This window comes from Seriola lalandi, unplaced genomic scaffold (genome assembly GCF_002814215.2).
Source record: "Seriola lalandi dorsalis isolate HSWRI2012SDOR001 ecotype SW California unplaced genomic scaffold, Sedor1 jcf7180002054971, whole genome shotgun sequence".
NCBI lineage: Eukaryota > Metazoa > Chordata > Actinopteri > Carangiformes > Carangidae > Seriola > Seriola lalandi.
In genome coordinates, this window is record NW_019525522.1 from 552273 (window position 1) to 565843 (window position 13571).

Sequence of the window (13571 nt, forward strand, 5' to 3'; positions counted from 1 at the left end):
CAGAACTAATTACAGAAATAGAGCAGCTGGAGAACTAAATTGAAGCTGTGCCTCTGAGTTGGAGCTTTCCCTGTGAAAGCGACCTTACCTCAGCTACACCGTTCCGCTCTTTTGATGCTCCAGGAGTTGTCTGCTAAGTGGCAGATGGCAGCGAGCCAAAGAGGTTATTGCAAGTTTAGAGCTGGCTCCCTCTGAAAACACCAGCCACTGCAGGAGCTATTGATTGACGCACGCCTCACTCTGTGGCTGCAGACGCTGCCAGGGTTCCCCTTCTCCCATCACTGCATCGCTGCCACACTTTCTGTTCCAAGCTACTGAGAGGAATCCAGCTCACTAAAACTCCTCTCAGTTTTTAAGAAGCCTGGAGGGAGACACTTGCTGTTTGCATAAAATTACAACTGGTTTGACTGACACAGCAGCGGAGAGGCTGCTTGTTAACCCTCCATGAACCACATTTGACAATCTGCAGCCAGATCCTTTCAGTGATAAATGCATTAGATCAGACTTTTCGAGATTTGATTGTTTGTCCATGCCGCAGTAAAAGTGATTCTGACCTTAAGAGAAAAAAAAAACTAGTACTTTGAGTATTTTTGCTGCACTTTAAATGTCAAGATGTGCTGAGAACACTTTGTGGGACTGATATAATCACTCCATATTCAGAATAATATAGCACTGGCACTCTTGAAGAAGTTTTAGGAGAGAAATGAGGCTCTCAGCAATTCCATTAACAGCGTAACTTTCAGTATGAAGAAACAGATGAACAAACTATCCAGGAGTTAGCTATAATATAAAATACCTTGCTGGCAAATGGTGCTCATTAGTTGGCAGACAAGTGGAACAAACAGACATCTGGTGTAGGGAGTTTGGTTTATACTGAGTATAAAAGATAATTAAATAGCAACAGTGAGGAAAAGCATTCATTAAGTATTAATTCAGCAGGTCGCCATGTGAGATGAGTCGATTCTAATCCACACATCCAGCTGCGGTTCACCGATGGTGGAAGCTGAGTTGGTTATTACAGGGCTGCTAAGCTATCCGCAACCCTGCACCCAGCACGAGGACGGTACAGCTTCTTCTCAGAGTTCGTCCACTCTCAATAAGTCGCATTTTTAAGTCATGAGATGTTACTGTAGGTGACAAGGTTTATTCTGACACAAACTGCAGGAGGAAAAAAGGCAGAAATCTCAGCACCCAGCAAAGTAATCACGAAGTCACTGGGACTGATCGATCAACCTCCTGCAGTATCAATTTGTGCACTCAAGTTGAAAAACTGTGTTTACTGCCCCTTTAACTGCTTCATCCATGTCTCAGACATAAGCATTAAATCTCCTTACTGACTGAGCAGTTTGACAAAGCCCTTCCAACTCAAGGTCCACCGACAAGCTTTTCCTGAAGCTTTCAACCGGATGACATGGTCCTCATCAGTGGTCTTTTTCTTCTTATCGTGTCCACAAGACAGTCAGTTACAAGGCTTGGCTAGATGTGTTTCAGCCACAGCTGAACACATTTCTGTCCTTCTCATCAGTGGTCATGGAGATGGATCTGTTGATGTGCAGGGGCATCAGCTGCAGATGAAGAATGTGTTATATGGTTCATGGTGTGTAAAAATTTTTTTTTTTTTTTAAAAACCTAGTAAGTGTACCTTGAGTTGGGATTGTTTTTGTCCAGCTTCTTACATCAAAGGTTACAGTGTCAATCTCGAAGATGAGTTTGGTGACACCTGTGGTTACAGGAGGTAACAGCAAATACAGCGTAATACAGCAGGTCACTGGATTCAGCAAAACAAACTATTGTTACTGTAATAAAGAAGTCAGGGGAAATCATTCTGTGAGCAGCTGTGATCTGATTTCATGCTGCACACAGCATGAGTCTGAGAACAGCAGGGCGCAGTTAGAGGAGTGGGTTACCTGGCTGAGAAGTGGGAGCTCTTCATCTAACGGCTCACTGTGGCTGCTCCTTCTTGTTCTCTTACTCCCTGCAGTACTTCCAACTGATCCGCTGTCAAAAACTGATGAAAATGGCCAATGTCTTGTTTTGTAGATGCATTTTTGATGAATGGCCCAGTAAGTGCTGAGTTCAGTCACAAACACATTCTACTTCCTGGGACTGCTTCGTAATAAAAGTCAAATCTTGTGTCGCCAGTTACATTTTGTTCATGTGAAGATGCAGCAGTTGGAAATGTTCGGTAACAAATAATAAATGAAAAACAAGCAATTTGAAGGCGTCACCTTTGGCTTCAGGAACTTGTGATGCAGGTTTTTGACATATTATTGATGATCAATTAATAACAAAATCATGATACTAATCAGATGAATTAATAATCAAATATAATAATTTATTGTCGTTTTAGAAATCTTAACAAGTTCTGAGATCACATATCAACAGATTTATCTACATGGCAACTGAGCAAACTCCGACTGCTGATGAAGACCGGTGTGGAAAAAGCTAGTAAGTGGACTGTGATTGAATTATCTTCCACTGCTGATGAGCATCAGTCACTGATAGCTGGACTGAATATTATGTAGCATTAAAACACAGCCAGCTTTAGAGAACACAGATTCACTGAACTGTAGAAAAACCACTGAGCGTTTAGTGCACACTCGGACGATGTAGGCTCCAGGACTATAAATTAATTTAAATGACCTCTTATGAACTGAAGCTAAAGCATAAGTTCCTCATTACCTACAATTATATGAACACAGGGTAAACAGGCAGGTCTGCAGCTGAACCATGTTCAAGCCTCTGCAAAGGCTGGATTTCTGTAACATTTCCTGTGTTGTTCATTGTGAATTCAGTCATGATGGAGGCTCAAACACTGTTGCTCCTGGTAAGAAAAAGTGAAAATCAGAAACTTAAAAATTCTTCAAAGACTTTATACAGAAGAATCAAGCTTTTGAGAAACTGGAACAAGCAGGTCTGATGGTTTGGAGGCTCACATGCAGGTAATGAACCACATTTTTGTCAGGAAAAGCCCAGCGTTGGCTTTTAAAAGCCACTGGATTTTTTCCAGACACAAGTTTCCCTGGCAGCTGCACACAGACAAATGGATATGTGTCTAATGAAAGGCTTTTAGAGGGTATTGATTTTTTTTTCCATAAGTATGGCCGACAGTTTTGTCCTTGACATATATTTGGATAAGTATGCAGATGGAAGAAAAAAAATATAATGCAAGATACTTGTGTGTGAGCACTTTGTGCCTGTGTTTGTCTCAGCAGCGCGACAATTATTTTCTCTGTGTGATCAGCTTCACAAGTGGCATTACAACGTTTAAGATGTTGTTACACACGTTAATGAGCTAAATGTCTAATCAGGTCTCAAGTAGCACCAAAGACATTTGAGATCTCCCCTCCTCGCCTCAGGGCTCACCCCGGCTGTGCTCTCCTGTCCACGTACATCATTCATCCAAATATCTGCAGTGTAATCACTTGTGCAGAAACCCTCTCCTATATTCTCTGAGTGAGGAACTTTGAGATGCAAGTCAGCAGTTTGTACTTTGTGTGACCAGAGCTGGAGGCTGTCATTACACTAATGCAGCACTGCTATCCAACAAAGGATCTGCCACCGGAGGGACAAAAAAAAAAAAAAAAAAACCTCCAGACCGCAGAGAAGAACACAGGTCTTTAGATAATAGACCACCCTACATTACAAACTCACGTCTTTGCTCTTTTAAAATGCAATTACTAATCATTACAACTCTGAAGCAGCAGGACTTTTCATGTGGTAGGGGGGATACCACATGAAATCCGTTCATTCATTACTGGAAGTAATCACTTACAGATACACTCTGTCGCATTAGTGATTAAAGTCAGAGATAGAATACACATGACATTTTTTCAACATCAACAAGCTCTGTTAGAATCCCCCTGTGCTGGATTCAGGTGTCTGAAGTTAGATTTTTGGCTTGTAGAAGCTGTTTTATGAACAGAAAGGTCAACAGGTCACATCCCGTGAAAAGGTGCCACTAAGCAAGGCACTCAACTCCAGCCTCCTCTGTCACAGCAGCTCGGTGACCAACAGTCGAATGCAGTGGCTGCACTCGGCTCTCAGAGTGGATCGTTGGAAAAGATCTTCCAGGCTCAGTTAACCCCGCTGGATAAATACGCAGTAGAGTTATTGTGTAATCTCATGTTTTCTTTCGTGAGCAGGCAGGTGACATTTGTTAATGACCACAGAGCAGAGATGCATTTGTCATGATACGTGGCGGGCTATAAACTGCTCCCACAGCGGTGACTTTTAGAAAGTTAATCTCTCCGTCTCTTAGTTGGGAGGGTGAACGCACTTTGTCATTTCATAATTACGTCTGATGGAGCGGATATTTAAACGCAGCAACATTGTGCAACATGCTGGGTCAAATGACTCAGACTGAACCCAGAGTTTCTCTGGGTTGGATATTTTTTAGCAAGTTTTTGGTTCGACTTGAAGAGTGTGGAAGTATATTGTGCCTCCATCCTGAGCAAAATCCCAGTACATCAATTATGTTTTGTGGTGAAATCATCATCACGTTAACAATTAAATCTGAGCACACAAAAATCTATTGTTTGCTCCATACAATTACTTACAAGTTTGCTAGTGTCCCCAGTAACACACAAATATAATCTCTCACTCACTTTTACTCTCTTAAATTCCCAACTGCTTAAGATGACAGTGTTACAGTGACACTGGTTCAGACAATGCACTAAAATGGAGCAGGTCATTTCTGATGATCTGTTTCGTCCCCATGTGACTGCTGGGATCATCGCTCTCTGAGAGAAACACCACTGAAACAGCCAATCGTAAAAAGTTCATAGAGTTGTAGCTACAAACCTGGTGTGTGAACATAATAACATTCACACTGTAAGTTAGTCTGTGCTTCCCTTGATATCTAGTTGTTGGCTCACTTCTGTCAGATAAGCAGCTACGTAACTCAGCAGATGGCTAACTTGATCTCACCAGTTACACACAAGTAATCGTACAGCTAGCTAGCTGACAATGCTAACAGTGGACGTATTCAATACCACAGTATAAAACTCAACATGTTACTTAAACGCACATAGGCTGAGTATGATTATCAAAATGTAGCTACTTATCAAAATTCGTCAACATTGTGTCATGGTAGTGCCAAAATTAAAAGCATTACAAATGGAGAAAATTGACGCCTGTGAGTCTCACAGGCTTGTGTGATATATTATTGGATTTTTATCACTGGTGCATTCATGTGTAGTTGTTTGAGGTGGGGTTAATTGTAATAGTTTTATTCTATAACATATTTATAGGCTCATCATACATTTTGTATTATATATATTCCTAACGTGTTACTTAGACTAAATGTAACTACATTTGTCACATCAGTGTAAATAGGTAAAAAGTACAATGTTTTCCTCTAAATTGTTTTGGAGTAGATGTATAAAGTGGCATGAAATGAAAATACTCATGCCCACTACAAGTACTTTATTTTTTTATTTTCATTTTCACTTTTGAAATGACTACTTATTAATTACCATTAACCACATTATAGCATGATTTTGAAAAGTAGCCCGCTCTGTGTAACAAAATCACATCCGATTTATGTTCTTGCAAACAATCTTTTAATATTCCCAACACGTCCCATCTTACACTCAGGCCACAGAAAACTGTGTTGTTGTTTTAATCTATGAGTTCCAGACCATGTGACGCAGTCTGTAGTGATGGCAGTAACAACAGTATGTTGCTAAAAGATGTATAACTGCGACTAATGTGGCTGATTTTATCGAGCTGCTTCACAGTGATTCTAGTGGAAGCATGAACACTGCTCAGTCTTCAATAAATCACTCAGTATTTCAATCCGGTCTTCTTTTGTTTAAGAGACCTTTACTTTTATTCTTTTTTTTTTCAAATTTAGGCTCTAATTATGTTTTTGGAGGAAAACACGCCAAATAATCTCCCCATGGTATCAGTGCAATAGTTTTTAGCAGTAAATGTCAGAAAATGTTAGTCTGGGAATCTGCATAATTGTGTCCAATAAGTCTGACGATATAATCAACATTTTATCCTCATTTTGTGATGATGTTTATACAGAGTTTGATTTGCAGTTGGACAATCCACTGGGAGATTTGACTGTTTTAAAATGTCCCATATGTGAGGAGACGTTGTGCATTCTGGAAATATATAAAACCTCTATAGTCTTAGCTTAAACGGGCAATGAATTGGACAATGGAAATGGAAAATATCTTCAGTCCAATAACTCTCAATGCAAACAAAGTTCCAGGGATTTAATAGAAAGGTAATAGAACCATCAGACTGGAGATTCATCTAGAGTTCATTTCACCATCTGAGGTTTTGGGTCATTTCTCTCACGTTCCTTCTAAATAACCCATTCAGAAGCAGCTGAGTAAAACCACGAGTCCTATTTACCTCAACCTTTTCTCATCTTATTTTGACTTCAGTTATTGAAGGTTGCATCATTTCTCTTAAGTAACAAGCACCATGCTTAATTAAAATATCTAATGGAAGCAGCATTGCTTCATTGCACCGACCACCTGAGTAATAGTCTTCACAAGACGTGACATTTAACAGCAGAAAAACATTCTCAGCTACTTCCTCTGAAGGTAAAGTTAAATATACCTTTCTATTGCGCCACTGGAGTTTTGCACACAGATTGAAAATAAAAAGTAAAAAAACAGACACAGCAGACCCCCTGAAACAAATCCAGGCCAGCTAACTCATTAAACCCGGTGTGATACTGCTGACCTGGACGACTGCGCTCCAGGTTGATGACTTGCTGCTGGCAAGGACACACTCCTTATTTGTGCTGCTGGATTCGTCTTGTGTTTTCGAAGTGGTCTGAACCTAAAGTTTTCTGCTCTGGGTTTCTGGTCGATGGACACTGCTGGTGCCCGGCCACAGCAGGTGACTTTCACAGAGCCCTTACCATTAGCATCTTTCTGTCGCGCCCCCCCCCCCCCATGAAACTTTTAGGATGTCAGCTCCCTTAGGACCTCTTTTGTTCTCTGGTTGGTTGTTGAGTTAATCTTAGTGAAGCTTCATTTTTACAGGCAGCAAACTTAAGCAGAAAGGAGAAGGTTTTATTTTTTATTTTTTGCCTTATCCTGTATTCAGCTCTGGCAGGCAAAGCCCAACCTAAGTAGAATGAGTGAGTGGAAAGCATCATCACACGGTTTGAAAAGGATAAGAGGAGGATTATTACACTGAGCCGGTAAAATACTTCTTAAAGTTTTTCTGTCCAAATGCCCCTGGAGAGACATTTGGCCATGGCTGTTCATTTGAGGGCTTTAATTTGAGACAAAATGGACCATTTCAATTTAATTTACCACAGAACACTGTTGTCTGAAGGTGGGCACAAAATGATCACAGCCAAATCTCTCATTTTATTTTTCTGTCACTGTTCTATAGCTATTAAGTGAAATTAGTAACAGTGAGGTTGAAAAGGTTTTGATGGTCCAAGGAGAATCCGTGCTGAGAGCTGATGTGGTTATAGTTGTGTGTGTGCCGGAGTTCATGAATGATTTCGAGTCACATCACATGGAACCATATGGGAAGCAGTGCTGCACAGTTTGATTCTTTTAAATTGGAAACAGTGCCGGACCACCTTCAGTCTGTATCATATCAGGACAGTCTGGTCCATCGAGGAGTGCATTAAAGGACCCCACAAATTACAGACTTTGTGTCATTACCTGCACCTCCTGCTACTGAAGCAAATGGTTCAGAGTGTCTGTCTGTGTCATCTTAAAGCGCACATGCTCATGTCATTAACAGCAGTTATGAATGCCACCAGTGTTATCTGTGATGTGAAACATGTAAGGAAAGCTCCAACCAATTCTACTCATCCTGTTCAGTTTACTGGTCATGACGACTCAGCCTGTGGAAACAGTTGTATAATGTCGTCTGGAAGAAAACGCTCCACGGTCTGATTAAATAACCCTGATGGTTTCATAGTGATGTCATCAGGTTATCTCAGCTTGGGCTTGAAGATGACAAATGTATAGCAGAAAGCCTGCGTTATAACCAGGTGGAGCTTTAAAGATGTTTACCAGGCAAGCAGTGTCTTATGAAAGATGCTGTCATGTTGCATTATGGGAAATGCAGGATCCAGTGTTTTTGTGCTCATAATAGAGCCACAAAGTTTGAATATTTCAACTTCTCCTCCTGTGTCCTTTTTTTTTTTTTTTTTTAAATTTGCCTCTTTGGATTCCTCTAACTTTTTGAAAGTGAATTAATAAATGAGTGGAGTGTGCCTGTAAAGTGGATGCCACACCGTGTTTAAGATGTGGAGCATTTCTGAGTGTTTTCTTTCAACATTATGGTGATAATGATACTCCTGCTACTGATGTTGACTTATGAATTAGTAAATAACTGCTTTTGGCAGGAGCCACAAAGTTGTTTAAAGCCTTGCAAATGAACTTTAGACAACATCAACCAGATTTCCAAAAAGCTGAACTGGCAGCATCTTCATGACGTCAGATGAGGTTAAATACACTTTTTATTCACAGGTAAAAATGTTAACAGCAAACATTCAAAACACAAACTCTGCTTTTGTTATACTAGCAAGCTGTTGCGTTTATGGGCCTTGATCTGCCTGCGCTGCCTGGGCCTGTACCACTTTGATCTGTTCTTCTACATCAGTCTGACTGGTGATGAACAACATGAGATACCAGACAGATGTGGCCTAAGAAAACATCAGAATGAGAAGGAGTCAGGTCAGTTCACTGCTGCTGTCCTCCTGTGTAACTTACTGTTGTTTTGTTGAAGAGGAGGAGGAGAGGGGGACTGTTAAAGCACAAAGTCACTGATTGTCACAGCAGAGGAGAGCGCTGCTGGGGCTGCTCCAGAGCGGCTATGTGTTGCATGCCTCAGCGGGGAAAATGTCTTCGTATGCGGGCGGCAGTTCACTGGGGAGCGGGTAGGAGAAAGGGAAGCAATGATTCAGCTCCGGGTCCGTGGGCGAGTATCCCGGCAGCTCGATTGACGGGTGTCCCCCGCACTGCACTTCTGCACCTGTCTCGTCAAACACATTAAAAACACCCAGATTGATGTAAGACACCGGCTGGAAATCCGCCGAGGAGCAGTCCCGCTCCTCGCTGAAGAGGATCGCCCCGGCTCTCTGTCTCTGAGACTGTCTGCTCCTAGAAAACTGCGCTGTTTTGTACCTTTTGATGACCACCAGGTTGATGAGCCCGAGGAGGCACTCCAAGGTGCTGAGAACAGTGGAGATGACCAGACTCCGCTGGTAATCCCTCAGCTGCTCGCAGGCAGGGTTCACAGCCGTAGAACTGAGGCAGTAATGGGAATATTTCCTGTCCACCAGAGAAGCCGTGTCCCCGTCCACCACCGCGCCGGAGAAGGCGGTGAGGACCCCTAACAAGAAGACCACAACACCGAGGAGAAAGAAATTCCTGCAGCCGGGTTTCTCCATGCAACAGAGCAGCGCAGAGCCCAGCAGCACCTGCCCGATTCCCACAAGTAGCCCGGAGTAGAAAGCCCCGGCCGCAGCGCCGAGGTGGAAATGCGCTTTCACCGTAGATCCCAGCGACACGCATCTTAATCCAACGACAACTTCGCTCAGGGCGCACACGAAGAGGAGGGTGCTGGAGAAGACGGTGCACAGTCCTTTCCCACTCAACTTCATTATATTCCACCTCTGCCGCTCTCGATCCCTCTCCCCCCTTCTTCATCCTCCTTCGTCCTCTCCTTCGTCTCCTCTGGAAGCACTCTCACATTGGGACATCATCTGCCGGTGACTCCTCCGGTTTAGAGCGGGCGATCCTCGCCGCTGTGGCGTCTCTCTCGCATCCCCGCCGCTTTACAGGAATATATAAATAATTAATGGCTAGAACGCGTTCCTTTTTGCACTTACCGATAGACTAATCCATACACAACCAATGATCACTATAGCCCCAGATCACATAACCGCCCATCAGACTCTTGAAGCACTCTCCTGACCAAAAGTTTTTTCCTTTTTTCTCCTCCTGTAGAGAGAGGCTCATCTGCAGTCCGCCGGGTTGAATGGTGTGTGGCGTTTTTGTGGCAGAGAAGGAGGCGGCTGCTGTACAGCCTGAGATGCCTGAAGGTCCCGTGGACCAATGACCACTGACCCACGGGCCTTCAAATCACTGCAACACTCCTACAGGGACTTTAAATGCGCCCTTTGAGAGTGTTACATGGAAACGTGGATGAACGACTTTTGATTGGTGATCAAGAAAATAACAAGCAGCACAAATCACCGGCTTTCAGGAACATTGTTTTCTTTACAGCCCTTTAAAGCCTTCACCCTCGTAGTAAAATCAGTTTGGTAGCAGTGACTGAGGCAATTCCTTTCATTTGTACCGACGGTAAACTTAAGGCTATTCCTTTAGTTACAAAGAATCATATACCACGATGATATGATATAACTCCATCCAACTCATTCCCATGGATATTATATAAAGCTTACATAGGTGCTGTGATATCTACGTCATCTTTTCATATTTTCTTATAAGGGCTGTAGTTTATCAGCTGGATCTTTCTGGAAACCATAAACAAAAGCATTAATAATAGAGCAGCGCTGCTGAGGCTGGACGGAGGCTGTGCGCTGTCCGTGGTGCTGAAACATCCAGCCCGGGCCAGATGGCAGCTGACTGCACTCCTCAACATCTCTCCTCTCAGCCAGCATCCTAAAAAAATCTACCAGGCGTTTTAGGAGAAACTTAACTGCTTTCATTTAGCACAGATTTAATAACCTGTTGTGTAGGTGGGAACATAACTGTGGTCTTTTTTTTTCTCAATGCCCTTGTGAGATTCAGGGGGAGAAGAAAAACGATGCAACAGTACTACAAGGCGAAGTTTTGTGAGGAGAAATTCTCTTTCTTGGTCCCAGAACAAATGCAGAAGGACATACCATGTGAGTCACCAAAAGTCCGTGCTGTGAAACCTAACAGAAGTTGATACAGCCCACAGTCTAAAAGTAAATGTTTGAGTGTGAAGTCCAATATGGTCCCTATTAAAAGACGAAAAGAGCAGGCAGATGAACGGGATATTCCACAATTTCCATGGTTTAAAATGTGTTAAGAGAACATGTCAGAGAGAAAGAGATTTGATTTTATATGTGTCTAGAAGAGAGGATAAGGTGTCACCAAAGTTAATACCGTTCATCCTGAGGGGAACATGAACGTGTCTATACCAAAATTGATGAGAAATCTAATGCAGGTGCTAGAGAAATAGGATGTCACCAAAGTCATTAGAGTTTATCCTCTGGGAACCATTATTATCTGTACAAAATCTTTGGCCAGTCTTCTCCCAATAAGTGTGGATTTCATGTAAAAAAAATCATATGTGAAATGTAGTGAACTGCTGGTGGCAAGGAAAAGAAAAAATGTCAGGGGATCACCAAAGTTAGGGTTCATCCACTTGGAACCATGAATACGTGCACATCATCTTCTGCCAACATGTCCAGTAGATGTTAATTTCACAGGTGAAAGTTGTGACCTGCTGATGGAGAGGAAGAGTCAGGGGATCACCAAAGTAATTAGGGTTCATCCTCTGGGAACTATGAACATGTTGTGCCAGTCCATTTAGTTGATGCTGAGATATTTCACTCTCGACCAAAGTGGTGGACTGACAGACTGACACTGCCACACCACTAGTAAAAAAAGTGTCATGGGACCAGGGCTAGCTAAAAACCTTAGTATGACCTGAAAATTGTTGTAGGTTCTTGGATTTGATTTGTTTCCAATTCATTTACCCTGGATGTGAAAACTTTCAGAGGACAAGCACAAGTCTTTGACTTAATGGACCAAACATTTTAACGGGGGCAGGTGAGAGAATTACACGAGGGAAAGCCCTCACCCATCCATTCATCACAATGAGCCACCTCATTGACTGTACCAGTACAGCTGCCAGTAAGTGTGTGTGTGAGAGAGTGTGAGTCTAATTAGGTCATTATTACTTTGCATAGGTTTACAGAAAAGGGAAGTTGCTGTGAATGACAAGTTGATGATCTGCTGATTGGCTGATCGATTGGCAGTCCTGCTTGCTGCCAGTGTGGTCTGGTCCATTGGCAGGAATGTAGATGTCGACACCATCAGTAGCAACACTGAGAGTGACTGCTCCCGTCACTTCACATCCTTTCACCCAAACAGACCTGGCTTCAGCAGAAAAAAAACCCAGCTCTGAGTTTACTCTTCTGTAGCAGATTCAAACCCATCTCCACATTTGTTGCTCCATAATGTGGGCGTTGTGAGACTGTAACTGTGATTTCAAGCTATACGAATAGACTCGGACCAGGCCAGCTCAGAATATGGCATTAGTGAAGGCACAGGTACGCAGCATGCATTTTTATTTTAGGGAAAGTTCAATCGTCCAACACATTTGATGAAGCAGAAGCTGTTAACAGCATATGTCTTTTATCTGGGCATTAGGAGGGCTTGGCTCACCTCCATAACACAGACAATTTCCCTGTCATGGTCACAAACCTGGAAGATGCTGCTACTGAAGAGGAAAGTAATTCCCATCCTGAGGTAAGATCACCCCTCACATACAAGACAGCAAGAGGTGAAAGACTACTGCAGAATGATCAAAAAATTAATTTTATTTAATTTTGGAGGACATTCCCAGCAGGAAAAAGAAAGAATGATCGACCAAAAATGAACTTGGACTATTTAGTGACACAGAAACATTCAGATAGGTTTCTCACACTGGAAATAAACTACCTTTTCTCCTTCGAGAACAGCTTTTGAACTTAAATCACTACAAGTCACAGCGTGTGTGTGTGTGTGTGTGTGTGTGTGTGTGTGTGTGTGTGTGTGAATTTGTGTGGGTTTAAGGCCCATTGCCTCTGCTGTGCCAAGAGTCAGCTGTGAAGGGACTGCCTTGGCATCTTAGCTACAGTTTTACAGCAGCAGTTACAACAGCGGTGACAGGTCAGCCTGTAAAATCCTGTGTTAGCCTATAAATATTAATGAATCTAGAGCAGTCTGCACTCTTGTTGCCTGGAACTGGGAGGGACAATGTTTAAAAGAAAAGAGGAATTGACTAAGAACTATATCGAATCAATACAGAGGCGGAAGACCAATGTAAGACCATAGACAGGACCTGTCAAATGGGCAGGACTGTAGAGAAAATAAACAAAGAAGCAAGGCGGTCAAGTGGCTAGAGTATTATTTAAAGCGGCACTAATCAAAATTTTTATATCAACAATGGACCAAATGACTGTGTCATGTGAAAAGTTTTGTTGGTCATGTTGCTTGTAGTGACTTACCCACAGAAAACCATCATTTAAAACTGCGGCTCACGCCTGCTATACAGAGCTTTTTAGCCTTTCTTAGCCTGAGTTTTGGTTTTCCAGCCAGCAACCTCTCCTCTCATTGACTTCATTCACAGCCACGAAAGGTTACTGTAAAAAAGAGAAAAAACTTTTGAGAAAACTTTGTCAACTAATGTTAGGTGGTAAACGTAGAGGAGCATTTGTGACCAAAACAGCTAAAAGGAGAGTGAATTGGCCAGAAATACCGCTCCAAATGAATGCTAGTGTTTCCCTGTGTCTGTGGAATTGAAGCAACTGTTTGCTTCAATTCCACAAAATTAATGTACCCAGATTAACATTTAAGGATTTTTGAAGTGAA

At 42.4% G+C, this 13571-nt stretch overlaps 1 protein-coding gene across 1 annotated transcript; it reads right to left on the minus strand.

Annotated features, from left to right (window-relative positions):
- Positions 1–8446: 8446 nt before the first annotated feature.
- tmem271 (transmembrane protein 271) lies at positions 8447–9962 on the minus strand. The gene has a single exon (XM_087170990.1). It carries the CDS (start codon positions 9599–9601, stop codon positions 8810–8812), a length of 792 nt encoding a protein of 263 aa, XP_087027116.1. The 5' UTR covers positions 9602–9962; the 3' UTR covers positions 8447–8809.
- Positions 9963–13571: the final 3609 nt, after the last annotated feature.